This window comes from Mugil cephalus, chromosome 8 (genome assembly GCF_022458985.1).
Source record: "Mugil cephalus isolate CIBA_MC_2020 chromosome 8, CIBA_Mcephalus_1.1, whole genome shotgun sequence".
Lineage (NCBI taxonomy): Eukaryota > Metazoa > Chordata > Actinopteri > Mugiliformes > Mugilidae > Mugil > Mugil cephalus.
Genome location: NC_061777.1, coordinates 288,734 through 307,500, shown reverse-complemented (window position 1 = coordinate 307,500; position 18,767 = coordinate 288,734). Strand labels below are relative to the sequence as shown.

The window sequence follows — 18,767 nt, the reverse complement described above, 5'->3', positions numbered from 1 at the left end:
ACCAAGGCTACACGCCACATATCAATGCTAAGCTAACAGTCACCAAGGCTACACGCTACATATCAATGCTAAGCTAACAGTGACCAAGGCTACATGCTATATATCAATGCTAAGCTAACAGTGACCAAGGCTACATGCTACATATTAATGCTAAGCTAACAGTGACCGAGGCTAGTCCCCAGAGACTCTCGGCTTCCAGGTCAGAACTCAACAACAACTCTTGTGGCGTCACCTGGTGGATGTTTCTCATCCTTCATGTGTTCAGACCTGTTGTTTTCAATTATGTTTTTATTTATTTTTTAACATTTCAATAACAAAACCACCAATAAGCAGAATTCTAAAGAAATAAATCTAAGCAGCCTGATAGTCGATCATGTGTATGTGGTGCAGTCGTGTTAAAGACGCTGTGATGGCGTCTGTGATAAGAGTCTGTTCACATGTCGCTGTGGGACCGGACCAGGTGTCGCTCCACATTATGTATTAGATAAACAACTAAAAGAAAAGGAACCAGTTTGATAACACATTAAAGTATTTAACAGCATTAAAATATAACATGTTTGGTATGTGTCAGAATGACTCATTTAACATGTTCATAATAATATTTATAATAACAGGAAGTTCAGTGAGTTATTTGTGGTCAGGCGCTCGCGGGTGATGTCAGTGGAAATTCTTCACCCAGATAAAAACATGAGCTAGTGCTGTTATCACTGTTAGCACAGCTGCTAAACGCTCCAGAGTGTCTGAAGGACGTTAGTGCAGCAGACGCTCAGGATCTCAGAAGGTCAGAGGTCAGAGTTAGTATTGAATTAAAATGAGTTTCCAGCCAGAACTGGAGACCTGGTCTCAGTCTGTGTGTGAATCAGCTGCAGCGCCACCATGTGGTCAGTGTAATACTGTATCAGCTGCTGTTTCTGATGGATCTCTACCTACCACTGGACCAGAACCAGGGACACAAGGAAGGAAGGAAGGAAGGGAGGAAGGAAGGAAGGAAGGATGACTGCAACACTGTAATGTTTATTGCTCTGATTCCTCATTATTTTGTCGTCAGGTGCGATGCTAACAGTGTCTCATTAGAAGCTAACGCTGCTACGTGTCCCTGCTGTACCTAATGAAGTGGCTTCAGTGTCTAATGTGGTTCCCTGGTCTCAGGTAACTACGGTCTGTGGGATCAGCATGCCGCCATTTCCTGGGTTCGCAGGAACATCCGAGCTTTCGGAGGAAACCCCGACAACATCACCATCTTCGGCCAATCAGCTGGAGCCGCCAGCGTCAGCTTCCAGGTCAGAGGTCAAAGCCCAGATAGGGGGCGGAGCCAGAGAGACGAACGCCAGAGCAACGTGGCTGAGCTGACGTGTTTACAGAAATGTTTATTATTGTTTATTAATGTTTATTTACAGAAATGTTTATTAATGTTTATTAATGTTTATTTACAGAAATATTTACTAATGTTTATTACTGTTTGTACAGTAAATAGCTGCATGTGGCAGCTCGGCCACGTTGTCTAACTTTTAGCCGTAGTCTCTGGACCAGGTGTCCTGAGCTCCAGCTCCTATCGGCTGCTCCTCCAGGTACGGACTCACCTTGTCTCCGTCTCAGATGCTGTCTCCGTACAGTAAAGGCCTGTTCCGTCGAGCCATCACGCAGGGCGGCGTGGCCCTCAGCCCCTGGGCCCTGCAGAGGAATCCCATGGGTCTCACCAAGAAGGTCAGGGTCAAAGTCTCAGAGCTGCTCAGACACTCGCAATAATGTGAGGATGAATGTGTGTGCAGACGATTGTTTAGACGTGTCTGTCCACATGGACGGTCACACCAGGACGTCCAAGTCCTTCTAGTTCAGGGGCCACGTCCAGACCAGTTCGATCCAAAGAGACCGGACCAGTAACACAACACAATAATGACCAAGAAATAGCGACAACTGATGCAGATGAAGGACGGAAGATGAACATCATGAAAATGTTTCCATTTAAACATGGAACATCACCTACTGTTATTAGAAAAACGCAGCTTCATTTTAACACTTTACAAATTAAAAGTTTTATTTATTTATTCATAAACGTGACTCAGATCTTCAGCGTCCTGAAAGTAAAAGAGAGGAGAGTGAAACATGAAACAGAAATAATGTTCTGGTTTATGCAGTGAAATGCTGAAGCTGGTTTCTCCGTGTGCAGGTCGCTCGCAGCGTCGGATGCTGGAGGACGGACGAGGACGAGATGATCGCGTGTCTGAAGATGAGCGACCCGGTCGGTCTGACCATGGCTGGAAAGATCAACGTGCTGCTTCTGTTGGGGAAAGGTCAGCGCTGCCGCAGCTTTAATCCTGGGTTCATCAGATTAACCCTTTACAGGCTCTGAAACGTGTGAGGTGTTGTCCTGCACCGCGTCGTCCATCGCTAACGTCTCTGTGTCTGCAGGTGTGGTCATGGATCTTCTTGAACTGGCTCCTGTGATCGACGGTGATTTCATCCCAGATGAGCCCAGTCAGCTGTTTCACAACGCGGCTCAGTTCGACTACCTGGCCGGCGTCAACAGCATGGACGGACACCTCTTTGCTGGAGTCGACGTTCCTTCCATCAACCAGAAAAATGCCACCTCAGTGTGAGTACAGACACACAAACCTTTTCAACCAGCTACCGGAGGGAAGTTCTGCCCAGTGTCTCCAACAGATCAGAGTTTAAACCACTAATTTTCTGTTTGTCAACATCTTACATAAAAAGTAAGAGCCCCTTAAATGTGAGGGACAGCATTACCCACAATCCACTCTGCTCCACTCTGTCATGAAGCTCCTCTATAAACTGATACCAAGCATCACATATCTGGAGCTAACCAGTTAGCTTCAGCTAACAGAGAAAACACACAGTCAAACTTTGAATTATCAGTCATCATGTCAGAATTTCTTCTTCTGTCTCAATATTTCATCAAAATCAAAAACAACAATGAACCACATGGAGAGTGGACAGAATCTGGACCTTGATGGACCTGGTCTAGAATGATGTCATTACTACCAGGGTGATTTATAGTCTCTGATCTATCTTAGCTTAGCTTAGCATAACAACTATGAACAGCTGGTTCCAGGTGTAAACGGAGTTTCCTGGTGCTGTGACCAGAGATCAGGTGAGGGGTCTCCTGGCTCGTCTGACCAAAGAGAAGGGGGCGGCCGCCATCGATTCGTCCTACAGCGTCTACACGTCCAACTGGGGCTTAGCTCCGGAACAGGACCTGGTCAAGAAGACGGTGGCCGACATCGAGACAGACTTCCTGTTCCTGGTCCCGACTCAGATCGCCCTCCAGCTCCACGCCAACAACTCCAGGTCAGCTCTGATTGGTCCAAACACCAGGTTTACGCCCACGACTTTTAGTTTCACCCTAAAAAACACAAACCAGCCTGAGGTTTTATTACACATATATAATAATAATAATAATAATAATAATATACTGTGGCATGTCGTTCAGGAAATGAATCTTTGAATATATTGAATGAAACTTGGTATTCTGCCCCGCTACCACAGCTCGGCAGAAACACTGTAAAACTGGACAAATGAAATTTACGAGTTAGTTTTATACCAGAAATATCTGTGAGAACAGGACGAGGAGAGGCTCTAAAGGCCGATGAGGACATTTGAGCTGTGGACAAGTTCCTGAACCAAGTTCTGCAGCAGAACGACTCTGAACGTCTCTCAGTATTAAAGTATTATCACTTTCCAGCTTCAAACAGCACATGAACCAAGCCAAGCATACGTTAGCCGGGGATTCTGCTAGCACTTGGGCTAACGCGGCTAACAGCTGGAGACAAACCAAGACAAACCAAGACAAAGACAAGCTGCTAATATGTGTCCACTCCTGCAGCCACTGTTCACTGGGAGACACTGTTCTCAATAAGAAGCGTCAGCTCTCCTCTGGTTGGACAATGTCCACAAGCTAGTTTGTCTCCGTAGCAACAGGGACACATTCATGTGGACACATGGTGGACAAAGAAAGACTAAAAGTTGTTGAAACTGTTGAATGTACATGTTCAGTGCAGATATATTCCCTTGTTCCTGTTTGATCATCAACAATGAAACGAATCAACAGAGATTAAACATGAAGGAGATTTAATCTGATTAATCTGATTAAAGGTTTTAATGTTTTAGCTCTAATGTACGATCAGACCGTGTGGGCGGGGCCTAATGTTGTGATTGACAGACAGTTGTCACACGTCGTCATCTGAGCAGACCAGGTCTCTGATTGGCTGGGAGGAGGATGATGATGTCAGTGGTTTCTGTCCCTCAGTGGAGCCGGTACCTACTCGTACCTGTTCAACATGAAGACTCGTATCCCCGGGCTCCCGTCCTGGGTGGAGGCGGAGCACAGCGAGGACCTCCAGTACCTGTTTGGAAAACCCTTTTCCACGCCGCTGGTCTACTTCCCCCGGCACAGAGACCTGTCTGGGTACATGATCGCCTACTGGACCAACTTCGCCAGGACCGGGTAAACCCCAGGAACCGAGATCTGGTTCGACTCAGGCCACCAGTCTGTGTCTGAGCTCGTTTAAACTGGTTCAGAATGATGTGAACGGATCTGGTTTTGGTTCTGTCCAGGGATCCCAACAGAGGCGACAGTAGAGTCCCCGTGACCTGGCCCCCCTTCACCAAGTACCACCGGCCCTACGTGGCAATCAACCACCAGATGACCAAGTACTCTGTCAAGTACGCCATTCTATTGGGTTCTACTAAGGTTCTAGTGGGGTTATAGTGGGTTCTGTTGGGGTTCTACTGGTTTCTACTGAAGTTCTACTGAGGTGCTATTGTTATATCCTCTGACAGCAGCACTAAAGCCTGGTACAGGGCCCAACTATAATCCAGGCCTATAGGGGCGTATGTTTGTAATTCACCAGTCAGCCATAACATTATGACCAGCCTTGGTCTAGAACCCCCAGAGTTCCTCCTCCTCCTTAGAGACTCGGAGTAACTCTTTAGCTTCATTATCTCGGTTTTGTTTCATCACCAAGAAGCTGAATCTGGTTTTGATTGTTCTGCAGCTACGACCTGAGGTCCGAATACGTGTCGTACTGGAGCCGGACCTACAGCAGTCTGCCGACAGTGAGGACAGTAGAAGAAGAAGAGAAGGAGGTCTGATTGGTGGCTGTGGATAAATGGACTCACTGAATTAAAAGCCTCTGAGTTAAATGCTTTATTTGTATGTTTTGAAACTCCACTACCCACAATGCTTTGCTTTCTGGTGCCTGATCAGTTACCATGAAAAGCACGAAGGACGTCGGTAACAATGAGAAGATGAATGAATGTGTTATTTATGCTACGTGGACGTGTGGAAGATTTACACGTTAACGTGAAACGTTTTTAAACGGAGTTTGGTCATAATTAACTCCACATGTTCCCACGTGTTCCCACATGTTCCCACATGTTCCCACATGTTCCCACAGCACCGCTTAAAGAGGACCTCAGACTTCAGTGGATTTTCACACAAGTCATGAAAGTAGAAAACGAACTATGATGTTGAACAGGTCCATGGTTCCATGTCAGGACTTTGACTTGTTCCTAAACATTCATCTGGTTCTTCTGGAGAACCACTGGTGTTCTTGGGCTCCTTGTCTTCCTCCATGACCCAGTTTCTCTTCACATTCAGCTCATGGACTCATGTCCTGACATTTTCTTTCAGAGTTCACTGGTAGAATTCACAGTTCATTGGTCCATCAATGATGAGCAGATGCAGCAGAACAGGCCCAAACCAGGACATTAGCGCCCCCATGTGTCATGGAGGGATGAGGTTCTGATCTGATTCTGTGGATACTTCACACCCTGTAATAAAAAATAAAAAACACCGACTCTTTGGCTAAAAACCCCGGGTTATCATGAGGTTCTGATGAACTTCAGTCAAACCCAGAGACATGGACGGATCTTCATCATAAAACACACCACGGGGGCAGACATGAAAAAAAAAGGCTGAAAATGGCTCACAAGTACTAAACAAATGAAATAAAAATGTCTAAAAACAAACAGTGATAAAGTGATAAAGGGATCAGGTGATAAAATGATAAAATGATAAAGTGATAAAGTGATAAAGGGATCAGGTGATAAAATGATCAGGACACTGTACTGATGAGTCTCTGTGTTAAAAATGACCTGCAGACGTTTCATCTCCTGAAGAACCGTCCGCTGAGTCAGGAACAGAAAGAGACGTCTGGCTCTAAAGACTCAAAACTGAGAAAAAAACAGGAACCAGGAGCTCGGAGGAGGCGCATCTTGGCCACCGGGGGGCGCACCTCCTCTAAGGCCACCCCTCAAACAAACCCGAAACTCTGGATCTGAAGCAGCAGGTGGAAATTAAAAAAGAAAGAAAGTTAGAGAAGCAGAAAAGGTGTGAAGAGCAGACAAGGTTTATATCAGCTGTTACAGAGAATGACAAGGAGGAGGAAGGAGGAGGAAGGAGGAGGAAGGAGGAGACTTAGTTCTGCATTAGACGTTGTGAAAGAGTGACGACAGGAAACGGATGAAACACTCAACGTCTCTGCATCACACCACAAACTCGGTGAGGACGATAGAGGCGAAGAACAGCAAAGAAGGAGGTGAAAGAGGAGCAGAGAAAGAGAGCAAGAGGAGGGGAGGAGACAGGACGAGGAGGTGAAGGAGAGCAGAGGACGGGGACAGGAAGGAGGAGAGGAAGCTGCAGCCAGAAGAGGAAGAAGAAAACTGGTGAGAAGGAGATAAGGCCCTGAACGAGGAGAGAGGAGGAGGAGGAGGAGGTCAACAAGAGGAGAGACGGCAGAAGAAGGAGGAAGAGGATATACAAGAAGGAGAAAGAGGAGGAGAAGCAGGACGAGGTGAGGAGAGGAGGAGAGGAGGAGCAGAGTCATGGAGGAGGACATCAGGAAGCAGGGGATGCTCTTCCTCCAGCAGCAGAGGTTTGGAAAGGTACAAGACACACGACGCTAACAGCACTGCTAACAATGCTAACAATGCTAACGCTAATGCTGATGCAGAATTCTCAACAGAAACAGTAACAATTAGCTGTGGTCACTTCCTGATCTACATTTAGCTGTGGTCACTTCCTGTTTGAGCTGTGGCCGCCTCCTCCCCCCGTGGACACGCCCCTTTCTGCAGGTTTTAGGTCTAATTTCGTGAAAGTGACTTTTTTAAACACCTTTGTCACCAGTGGACTTTATTAATCAGGTCCAGTCATAGTTTTATGTCCCTTTAACATTCTGTTGGCTGGTGAATGGGACAGAAGCGTCTTTCTGGACCAATCAGAGACCAGGAGGTGGAGGACAACACGAGTTTCACATGGAAAGTTCTCAAGTGCTGAGTTAAAGTGTCAAGTGCTTGTTGTGTTGCATGTTGCCCAATAGTGCAGGATTATAAGGAGCCAGATTGTATTAAACAAAGCCCATAACACACATTTGCGTATGCAGGAGTGTATATAGATATTGCACTAATTTGATTTGCATATACAAGTGTATTATATAGGCACTATTGCACATAATTAGCATCCACAGAAGTTCTGTGCTGATGAACGTGCGTGTAACGTTTAATGACCCTGGGAAATCTGCTGGACCTGCTGCATCTGAGCTCAGCTCTTAGAAATCGGCCGCTGACTTCATCACAGAACCGTTAACTTTCAGTCTCACCGTTGACAGGAAGGACATTCGGTCAGAGATCAGACGGTATGAAATGATGACAGACCAGGAGTTCCTATATAATAACTGTCTCCGTCAGCCTCCAGGAAACGACACAGCACGATTACAGCGCCTTCAAAGATATAAATGATGCTGCAGCTTCGTGTGTCACTTTTTTCTAAAGTGTTTGACACATAGTTTACTGAGAGTGAGATTAATTAATTAGCCAACTAAGTAACGCAGGTCTCTCAGATGGAGCTGTTGCATAGTTCACTAACCAACTGTCTGATAGGAGTTGATGGAGGGGTAGAGGCGTTCCCCAGGGCCTAACACTGGGTCCACTCTTATTTACTGTCTGTGTAAACGGTCCAGCTCTGAATCTGCTGAATGCAGATTTTCATTTTTATGCTGATGATACAGGTATTTTTTGTTGCCAAAGCTTTACCCAAACTGCTTTGATGTTAACTAAACTGGTAGTTTTCACAGGGAATCAGCCAGTGAACCGACCGAGGAGATAGACAACGGTCTCATATTCAGCAGCTTGTTTTGTTTCAGAAATAAGTTTTCTTTTGCTTTTGCGGTGAAAATGTGACTTGGTGTTGCTGCGTTCGTGCCTGTACTTGATTGTGGTGATGTGCTGTACATGTTTCCTCCCAGAGCCTAAATGGCATCGAGACAGTTCATCATGGATACTGAGTTCTGCTCTGCAGCCTCTGCCATCGGCTGGTTGGTCTGCGTTCACGCGCACACCTGCAGTATATTTATGGCCTTGGCCTTCGTTCATCGTACCTCTGCAAATACATTGAAAAAAAAAGAAAAGCCATGGAAACTATTCTTTGAGCTCACAGGTCTCAGATGTTGGTTTAAGTGCCCGGACATGTTTTAATTAGCTTCATTTTAGCAGAATCATCAGTGACTCGTGTGGAAGTTGTTTTCCTGTTGAAAGTGTTGATGTTGTTTCACAGGCACTAAAGAAAAAGAGATTTTAAACTCAAATGGCCTTTTCCTGGTTAAATAAAGGCTAAATAAATAAAAACATGTCGAATATGCTGACAATGCTAATGCTAATGCTGATTCTCAACAGAAACAGTAACAAATCAAAACTTGGGTGTGCTAACAGCAATGTCAATGTCAAAAATGCTAAAAATGCTAATGCTAGTTGTGCCGAGCTGTGGCCCCGCCCCTTTGAACATGTCTTTGTGTGCGTGTGCAGAAGTGGAGGCGAATCTGGTGCGTCCTCTACAGAGAAAGTTCCTGTTCCATCTCCAGACTCGAGTTCTTCGAGTGCAACAAGGATGCAGCCAACGCGGAGAAGAGCGACAAGAGTCTACGCAAACAGCAGGAGCACAAGAAGGTTTCTGCTGGTTTCTACTGGTTTCTACTGGTTTCTACTGGTTTCTGCTGGTTTCTACTGGTTTCTACTGCTTTCTACTGGAGTCTAATGGTTTTTACTGGACCCTAGTATAATCTATTGAACTCTACTGAGCTGTTTGATTTAGTTGTGTTGCCATAGTGACCCCTGTCTCCGTGGTGACTGTGCGTCTCCTAGGTGATCCGTCTGTCCGACTGTATCCGGGTGACGGAGGTGGACATGGACGGATGTCCCCGGGACACCGGCTCCTTCCTGGTGGAGACGACGGACAAAATCTACACGTTTGCTGCCGAGAGGAAAGAACTGGAGGACTGGACCCACAAGCTGTGTGAGACGGCTTTCCCTGTACGTACACAACTACCGACACACAACAGCTACACAACGGCTACACAACAGCTACACAGCTACTACACACACCTACACAGCTACACACCAGCTACACAGCTACTACACACTCACGGTGTCTGTGCAGATGAGCTGGACGGACCCCGGGGTGAAGAGAGGGAGTCTACAGAGAGGAACCAGGGTGGACGAAGACGAAGGAATGGAGGACAACTCACTGTACAGCGGCCGAGAGACAGGTACCTGTCCTCCTGTCTCTCTGTCCTCCTGTCTCTCTGTCTCTATGTCTCTCTGTCCTCCTGTCCTCCTGTCTCTCTGTCTCTCTGTCCTCCTGTCTCTCTGTCTCTCTGTCCTCCTGTCTCTCTGTCTGTCTCATGTGTCTCCATCCTGACATTGCTGTTGCAGCAGTTTTCAGGACTTCCTGTTGCACCTCCAACCAAACCTCACTTCCTCTTTTCTTTTTTCCCCATTGCAACAAAAATAGTTCAAATAGTCAAAAATATTTTAAATGTATAAAAATTGTTCAAATAGTCAAAAACCGTTCAAATAGTCGGTGCAGGAGTTTAACACATTAAAACATTTAAACTCAAACTTCACCAAAATATATTAAATCATTATAAAATGAGTCAATATTACATATCAGAGAGGCCGCGCTACACAACAAGTACACATTCTGCTACACACTGGTCTGGTCTAATCTGGTCTGGTCTAATCTGGTCTGGTCTGGTCTAATCTGGTCTGGTCTAATCTGGTCTGGTCTAATCTGGTCTAATCCGGTCTGGTCTGGTCTGGTCTGGTCTAGGGGTTCTAATCCGGTCAGTCTCTGGTCTATAATCTGGTCTGGTCTGATCTGGTCTGTAATCTCAATCTGGCTGGTCTGGTCTGGTCTGGTCTGGTCTAATCTGGTCTGGTCTGGTCTGGCCTGGTGGTCTGGTCTAATCTGGTCTGGTCTGGTCTAATCTGGTCTGGTCTGGTCTGGTCTAATCTGGTCTAATCCGGTCTGGTCTAATCCGGTCTAATCTGGTCTGGTCTAATCTGGTCTGGTCTGGCCTGGTCTGGTCTGGTCTGGTCTGGTCTAATCTGGTCTGGTCTGTAGTAATCTGGTCTAATCCGGTCTGGTCTGGTCTAATCCGGTCTGGTCTGGTCTGGTCTGGTCTAATCCGGTCTGGTCTGTAGTAATCTGGTCTAATCCGGTCTGGTCTGGTCTGGCCTAATCTGGTCTGGTCTGGTCTGGTCTGGTCTGGTCTGGTCTGGTCTGTAGTAATCTGGTCTAATCCGGTCTGGTCTGGTCTAATCCGGTCTGGTCTGGTCTGGTCTGGTCTAATCCGGTCTAATCTGGTCTGGCCTGGTCTGGTCTGGTCTAATCTGGTCTAATCTGGCCTGGTCTGGTCTGGTCTAATCTGGTCTGGTCTAATCTGGTCTGGTCTGGTCTGGTCTGGTCTAATCCGGTCTGGTCTGTAGTAATCTGGTCTAATCCGGTCTGGTCTGGTCTGGCCTAATCTGGTCTGGTCTGGTCTGGTCTGGTCTGGTCTGGTCTGGTCTGGTCTGTAGTAATCTGGTCTAATCCGGTCTGGTCTGGTCTAATCCGGTCTGGTCTGGTCTGGTCTGGTCTAATCCGGTCTAATCTGGTCTGGCCTGGTCTGGTCTGGTCTAATCTGGTCTAATCTGGCCTGGTCTGGTCTGGTCTGGCCTGGTCTGGTCTGGTCTAATCTGGTCTAATCTGGCCTGGTCTGGTCTGGTCTAATCTGGTCTGGTCTGGTCTAATCTGGTCTGGTCTAATCTGGCCTGGTCTGGTCTGGTCTAATCTGGTCTGGTCTGGTCTAATCTGGTCTGGTCTAATCTGGTCTGGTCTAATCTGGTCTGGTCTGGTCTGGTCTGGTCTAATCTGGTCTGGTCTGGCCTGTGTTTTTGAGTTCCATGTGAACTGAAGAGGGAACTGGACGTAAAGTCTCAGGGTTTGTCTCAGACGTGAGTTTCATCTTAAAGTTTCCGGGTACTGACAGAGTTTCCACTGCGGTTCAGATGTCCTCACACTTGTCTGCATGTCTACGTGGAGTCGATGTGAAGTCGATGTGAAGTCGCTGAAGTGGAAACTTGTTGTGGGTTCCGGCTGCGGTCGAGGGCGTCACAGTGACCAACTTCATAGTTTTATCTTCACAGGACAAACTTCCTGCTTCTAACAGACAGACTGGCTAAAATAGGCCTTTCATTCAACACAGCTTTATTTATACAGCGCCAGTAACAATGACACACAAGACAAAGTCTGGTCTGAAAACCCCAGAGCAGCATGAAGGAAAACCCGTTGAACAGGAAGAAACCTGAACCAGAACCAGAACCGGGACCAGCTCATACCTGAAGCCGGGTGCAGAGACAACAGATGAACATGCACCAGACTAAAGCGTCAACATAAAACCTGGTCATGGTCTGTTTTCATAAGAACAGGTGCAAGTCTCTGGGGTTGTGGTTGTGTTTTTTTAACATGCTATACTGAACTAGCACAGAGCTACATGACAACTGATAAAAGAGGAAGTGGAGGACATGTCCTCAGGACATCGTCCCCCAGCAGCCTGGACCTGTCGCAGCATAACTAATGGTTCAGTCCAGCTCTGACTATGATCTTAGCGCTAACATGCTAAGGTGATTACAGGCTAAGGAGCTAACATGCTAAGGTGATTACAGACTAAGGAGCTAACATGCTAAGGTGATTACAGGCTGAGGAGCTAACATGCTAAGGTGATTACAGGCTAAGAAGCTAACATGCTAAGGTGATTACAGACTGGGGAGCTAACATGCTAAGGTGATTACAGGCTAAGGAGCTAACATGCTAAGGTGATTACAGGCTAAGGAGTAAGCAAGTGATTACAGCTAAGAGCTAACATGTAGTGATTACAGGACTGGGGAGCTAACATGCTAAGGTGATTACAGGCTAGGAGCTAATGCAGTATACAGGCTAAGGAGTAACAGCTAGGTAAATACAGACTAGGGAGGTACATGCATGGTATACAGGCTAGGGAGCTAACATGCTAAGGTGATTACAGGCTAAGGAGCTAACACGCTAAGGTAATTACAGACTGTGTCGCTGCCTCTCACAGACCAGAGAAACTCACTGCTCTGATTGTTGGGTTTTATTTTTAGTCGTGGTGAACTCTATTCAGCTCAGTGTGAACCCACAGGTGCAGACAGAAACCAGCTGGTCAATCAATCAGAACAAGACTAGGGGACGTCCCGGGGCCCCGCTCCATGACGCGGTCTAGACTCTTTAGAGCAGTGATTCTCTTCTGGTGGGTCACGGGGCCTTTGTTGGGGCAAAACACTTGTTAAGAAAAAAGTGTCCTAGATTCCCCCTCGTGACCAGTAGGGGGCATTTACCTATGAGATGTGGATTTTCTTCTACTGAGGCCAAAGGATGAAACCCTGTTAGCCTCCTTAGCTAACATGCCAAGGAGGCTAAAGAACTAAAGCAAGGAAGGGACTGGCTGAGGGATAGGATGTTAAGGGGCTAACAGTCTGAGGGGCTAACATGCTAAGGTAATTACAATCTACTAAGCCATTAGGAGCTAACAAGTCATTAGGAGCTAAAATCTAAGGAGTTAACCAGCTATTAGGTGCTAAAGAGCTAAGGAGTTAACCAGCTATTAGGTGCTAAAGAGCTAAGGAGTTAACCAGCTATTGGGGGTAACAAACCACGAGCAGCTAACACACTAAGGAGCTAACAGGCTAAGGAACTAACGTGCCAGTGGGAGCTAGTAGAGTAAGGAACAAGGAGGCCAAGGAACTAAGAGCTAACATGCTAAGCCAATTACAGGCCAAAGAGCTAACATGCTAAGGTAATTACAGACAAAGGTAATTACATGCTAAGAAGCTAACACACTAAGATGATTACAGGCTAAGGAGCTAACATGCTAAGGATTACAGGCCAAGGAGCTAACATGCTAAGGTGATTACAGACTGGGGAGCTAACATGCTAAGGTGATTACAGGCTAAGGAGCTAACACACTAAGGTGATTACAGGCTAAGGAGCTAACATGCTAAGGTGATTACAGACTGGGGAGCTAACATGCTAAGGTGATTACAGACTAAGGAGCTAACATGCTAAGGTGATTACAGGCTAAGGAGCTAACATGCTAAGGTGATTACAGACTGGGGAGCTAACATGCTAAGGTGATTACAGGCTAAGGAGCTAACATGCTAAGGTGATTACAGACTGGGGAGCTTACACACTAAGGTGATTACAGGTTAAGGAGCTAACATGCTAAGGCGATTACAGGCTAAGGAGCTAACATGCTAAGGATTACAGGCTAAGGAGCTAACATGCTAAGGCTATTACAGGCTAAGGAGCTAACATGCTAAGGATGATTGGTAGAGTCCGGATGTGTCCGGATGTGTTTCCTCCACGTCTGTGATCTGAAACACCGCGGTGGAATGTAAACACCGACCAGTGAATAAAATGTTCTAACGTTTATGAAAAAGACTCAGTGGAGCTGCACGTCTTCTTTAACACCGTGACATTGGTGATGTAGCAGCACGTTCCTCCCTCCTTTGATTTCCCAGAGAGCTGGAACAGCGGGAAGCCCTAAGGTTTACTGCGCTGTTCGGATTTCATTCATTCAATAAAGCTGAGAAGCTGAACATTTTCTTTGATTTGGGCCTGAACAGAACCAAATGTTCCCACCACCAGAGGGCGGTGTCACAGTAAATCATCATCGTTTTAAATTATTTCTTATAAAATGTTGCAGACACAAGTTTGATCAGTACATTGATCAACGTGATGCAGGGCAACTAAACGGGTTTGAAAAACAACGAGGGAAACAGCTGCAGTTTAAAAGACAGGAAGCAGCTGTTCACGAGCAGCGCTTCTATATTTAGGAGCTCGAGCTGTGGAAGTTACAGCACAAACTGACTGTGGCTTCTGAAGCTGCTTCTGTTGCTCCACATCCAACACCTGCAGCTCAGTCACACCTGGACGTCAAACTCACAGACAAAGAGCTCCCCCTGGTGGCTGGCTGCAGTATAATAAGCTCCACCCCCTACATGTTAGCTAACTAAAATACAAGTGATCTTTATTTCAAAGATGGTTCCAGTCATTTCAGGTAGTTAATATAATTAATGTTCACGTGTCAGATTTTTGGATAAGTTTCATATTAGTTCATTATTTGATGCAACAGGATGTGACATAAAAACAACTCAGTGTATAATCCAACATTTCCTTGTAGCTGGTGGAAGTAGAGCAGAGCGTAGGATTAATTAAACCAAAACACCAGAGAGTCTGGAGGAAACGTGACAGCGAGATCAGTTTAAACAGACTCTGGCTTCATATACGGCCTACGGAGGAGATGAGGCGTACATCTTTATATACGGTCTATGCTCAAACCCAAGACCTACAGAGACATTTCAGAGTCCCAGGCTGACTTCACTCTGCAGAGTTTGAGCATTGATTTAAAGTTCAAAATAAAGGCATTAAATAAAGACATTTCCCAGTAACGTGGAAGCTTTAGCCTGATGCTTCTGTTTGTTTCAGTGCGTGACTTCAGAGTTTGTGTGCGGAGGACGGAGGCGTCAGACCGCTGCAGACTGAAGGGGGACACCGTCCTCAGAGCGGACAGGGACGCTCTGCACCTGCTGGACAAGACGGGGGACATCCTGTACACCTGGCCGTACAGATACCTGCGACGCTTCGGCCGGGACAAGGTGAGGACGGAACCTCCAACCATCACCAGGTCTGAACTGGTTTTAATCTCCTGGAGCAGAACATTCAGGGCTCAACATCAAAACATCGGAAACATCAGAAACATTAGGACACTTGTTCTTCTTCATGGTTCCTAATAAACCAGATCAGAGGGGGGACCTTGTAGACCACATTAGACCCTGATTAGACCTGACAATGTTTCCTTGATCTTCTCTGATTGGCTCAATGAAAACCACATGACAATAAACCTCACTGAGAGGAACCAGGAACCACGTTACCACACATGAACCCATGAAGTAAAACAAACGCTTCATGGATAAATCTTTCCACTAGACCAGACCAGGAACTAGACCAGGAACTAGACCAGAAACTAGGCCAGGACCAGACCAGGAACTAAACCAGGAACTAGGCCAGGAACTAGGCCAGGACCAGACTAGGAACTAAACCAGGAACTAGACCAGGAACTAGACCAGGACCAGACCAGGACCAGACCAGGAACTAAACCAGGACCAGACCAGGAACTAAACCAGGAACTAGACCAGGAACTAGGCCAGGAACTAGACCAGGACCAGACCAGGAACCAGACCAGACCAGGGCAGCAGCAGGACTAACCTGTAGAACGTGGGTCTTGTGTTCAGTATGAAGTTAAATTGGATGAAAAGTGACTGGACTCTGGTCTCCCCCTCCGCCCCCCAGTCCACCTTCTCCTTCGAGGCCGGGCGCCGCTGTGACTCTGGGGAGGGAAACTTTGAGTTCGACACCAAACTGGGGAACTCGCTGTTCCAGGCGGTGGAGGCGGCCATCAACCTGCAGAAGACCTCCCACCCCCACCGACAGACGTCTGGGGGGGGCCAGGTGAGTCCAGACACCACCCGCCACCTGAACCTGCCCCCCCCACCCCTCAACCCGCCTCTGGGCCAGGGCAGGACGCCTCCTCCACCCCGAAACCAAGTCCCACAATGCACTGCTGCACAGGTCAGACCATAGACTGTTTATTCTTCCTAACAATAAAAAACGTTAGAAAATAAACAGACAGAATCCGTACGCGCTGTTCAGTCATCATTTAAAACCAGAAAGATACTTGTCCTGGTCCAGAACTGGGATTTAACCCAATACGGTTTAACCGAAGGTAAAAACAGTTTTTACGTTTCCTTGTAGCTGGTGGAGGTAGAACAGAGGGAAGGATTAATTAAAGGGAACACCAGGGCATCTGGAGTAAGAGTGGGCGGGGCATCGGGTGTCTGGAGTAAGAGTGGGCGGGGCATCGGGTGTCTGGAGTAAGAGTGGGCGGGGCATCGTGGCTCCTGGAGCAAGAGTGGGCGGGGCATCGGGTTTCTGGAGTAAGAGTGGGCGGGGCATCGTGGCTCCTGGAGCAAGAGTGGGCGGGGCATCGGGTGTCTGGAGTAAGAGTGGGCGGGGCATCGGGTGTCTGGGGTAAGAGTGGGCGGGGCATCGTGGCTCCTGGAGCAAGTGTGGGCGGGGCATCGGGTGTCTGAAGTAAGAGTGGGCGGGGCATCGTGGCTCCTGGGGTAGGTGTGGGCGGGGCATCGTGGCTCCTGGAGTAAGTGTGGGCGGGGCATCGGGTGTCTGGAGTAAGAGTGGGCGGGGCATCGTGGCTCCTGGAGTAAGTGTGGGCGGGGCATCGGGTGTCTGGAGTAAGAGTGGGCGGGGCATCGTGGCTCCTGGAGCAAGTGTGGGCGGGGCATCGGTGTCTGATATTGCATGGTCTGAGTAAGTGTGGGCGGGGCATCGGGTGTCTGGAGTAGGTGTGGGCGGGGCATCGTGGCTCCTGGAGTAAGTGTGGGCGGGGCATCGGGTGTCTGGAGTAAGAGTGGGCGGGGCATCGGGTGTCTGGAGTAAGAGTGGGCGGGGCATCGTGGCTCCTGGAGGAAGCTCCTGGTGTGAGTACAGGTCAGAAGAAAGAAACAAAGATGAGGTGAAGACAATGAAGGTTCTGTTTACTGTTCTGCTTGGTGTGAGGGAACAGCTGTCTAACAGAACCAATCTGCAAGGGGGGGGTTATTATGGGGGGGTCACTGTTCTAGAGTAACGTCTTTGTTCCTCCACCTTGAGTGCAGGCGGGTGATGGAGTCTACAGCATGGTGACAGAACCTCCTAAACACCACAAAGACAGTAGCACTCCTCCTCTTCATCACCATCCTCCTCCTCAGCAGCAGCAGCCACAGCGCCCCCCCCTGGTAGGAGACACCCCACACAACTAAATACACCACCAGTGTGTTTATGGTTCATCTGAATAAATATCAACTAGAACTAAATACATTTAATTATATAATAGAGTAACATGAACCACCATTCTAGTCTCTGATTCGTTCTAGTCTCTAATTCGTTCTAGTCTCTAATTGGTTCTAGTCTCTAATTGGTTCAAGTCTCTAATTGGTTCTAGTCTCTGATTGGTTCTAGTCTCTGATTGGTTCTAGTCTCTGATTGGTTCTAGTCTCTAATTGGTTCGAGTCTCTGATTGGTTCTGGTCTCTGATTGGTTTGTTTCAGACCCGTCTGGAGCCTCCAGTCGACAAAACTCTGACCGGGGTGAAGAGTTTGACTCTGGACACTCGCGGTGCGCCCCCTCCCAGGAAGAACCAGGTGAAGATGATCTCCAGCTGCCCTCTGCCCCATGAGTCCGGCCCCAGCCTGGCCCCGGGTCCCGGCCCCCCCCCGAACCCCCGCCACAGCCCCAAACTGAGCTCCACCCCGAGCCAGGACCAGACATACTCCCAGATCTCCATGCCGACCCGCCGGGAGAAGAGGACTGTTGTTCCCCCTCTGATCACCAAGGAGCCGGAGTACTCCCTCCCCTTTGACAACCTCACCCAGAGCCCGGGGGGGGACGTCCTGGGAGCCCCCCACCAGGACCGCTGCCGGTCCGGGGAGTTGGTGGCCGCCGACCCGCTCTACGACAGCATTGACGAGATGAAGATCAGGAACGTGTTCCACAACGAGCCCAAGCTGGATCACATCTACGACGAGCCCGAAGGCTTTGCCAACGCTACCGCTAAGGCCGCCGCCGCCGCCGCCGCTGCCACCGCCGCCGCCACCGCCGCCGCCGCCGCTGCCTGCCTCTACGATGACCCTGAAGAAATGAGAGGAGGCGCCTGGAGGGTCATGGGAACCACCGCTGACCCTAAAGGTCACGAGTACCCCTACAACGCCCGGGTGGACGACTACGCCGTACCCAAACGAGCCCAGAGAGCATTTCCTGCCCCTCAGAGCACCAGCGAAGAAGAAGAGGAGGAGGAGCAAGGAGAGGGGGAGGAGCCCGGGGAAGAGGAGTCCTCATTGGAAGGGGAGGGGCCAGGGGAAGGGGAGGGGCAAGATTCACCGTACAACAACGTGATGGTGAAAATAGGTTAGAGAAGAAGAACCACATCGTCTTCATTGTCCCTTCTTAAACCTCATGAATCTGACCAGCTGGACCTGGTCCCAGTCCTGAACCTGGACCTGGACCTGAGGTGTCCATGGCTCAGACGCTGGATCAGGACCTGGTTTCAGAAGTTGGATGATGAATCTGGTTCCTGTTGTTTTCTTTCAGATTTATTTATGAGCTCCATCTGTGACAAACTGTTAGTGTCTTTGCTTTAAATAAAATAAATCAAAATAAAATCTAACGTCTGAGTCTTTATTCTCCCACAAGGGGCAGCACCACATCGCTAACCAGACGCTCCGATGCTGGGACATACCCGCACAGGTTAGGTTAGTTTAGTTTAGTTAATGTTAGCCCTGGGTCAGTGGATGTGGTTTACACT

General features: G+C 48.1%; 2 protein-coding genes across 4 annotated transcripts in view; both read left to right on the top strand.

Moving 5' to 3' along the window:
• Nucleotides 1-5,160, top strand: part of LOC125012548 (bile salt-activated lipase-like) — an 8,480-nt gene extending 3,320 nt beyond the window's left edge. Inside the window, exons 5-12 of the mRNA XM_047592546.1 lie at nt 1,150-1,280; nt 1,597-1,704; nt 2,168-2,291; nt 2,410-2,593; nt 3,103-3,306; nt 4,265-4,462; nt 4,573-4,680; nt 5,013-5,160. Of these exons, the coding sequence (XP_047448502.1) occupies nt 1,150-1,280; nt 1,597-1,704; nt 2,168-2,291; nt 2,410-2,593; nt 3,103-3,306; nt 4,265-4,462; nt 4,573-4,680; nt 5,013-5,109 (1,154 nt within the window). The 3' untranslated portion in view covers nt 5,110-5,160. The remainder of the gene's footprint in view (nt 1-1,149; nt 1,281-1,596; nt 1,705-2,167; nt 2,292-2,409; nt 2,594-3,102; nt 3,307-4,264; nt 4,463-4,572; nt 4,681-5,012) is intronic.
• A 1,011-nt stretch (nt 5,161-6,171) lies between these two features.
• On the top strand, nt 6,172-18,624 carry dok2 (docking protein 2). 3 transcript variants are annotated; one of them, XM_047592544.1, is made up of 8 exons: nt 6,185-6,903; nt 8,818-8,958; nt 9,154-9,321; nt 9,449-9,557; nt 14,837-15,006; nt 15,701-15,859; nt 17,083-17,202; nt 17,515-18,624. In XM_047592544.1, exons 1-8 carry the CDS (start codon nt 6,844-6,846, stop codon nt 18,373-18,375), a joined length of 1,788 nt encoding a protein of 595 aa, XP_047448500.1. In that variant the 5' UTR covers nt 6,185-6,843; the 3' UTR covers nt 18,376-18,624. The 3 variants fall into 3 exon arrangements, with proteins under 3 accessions (XP_047448501.1, XP_047448500.1, XP_047448499.1); XM_047592543.1 differs by having other exon boundaries at nt 6,191-6,903; nt 15,701-15,979; XM_047592545.1 differs by lacking the exon at nt 17,083-17,202 and having other exon boundaries at nt 6,172-6,903; nt 15,701-15,979.
• The last annotated feature ends 143 nt before the right edge of the window (nt 18,625-18,767 follow it).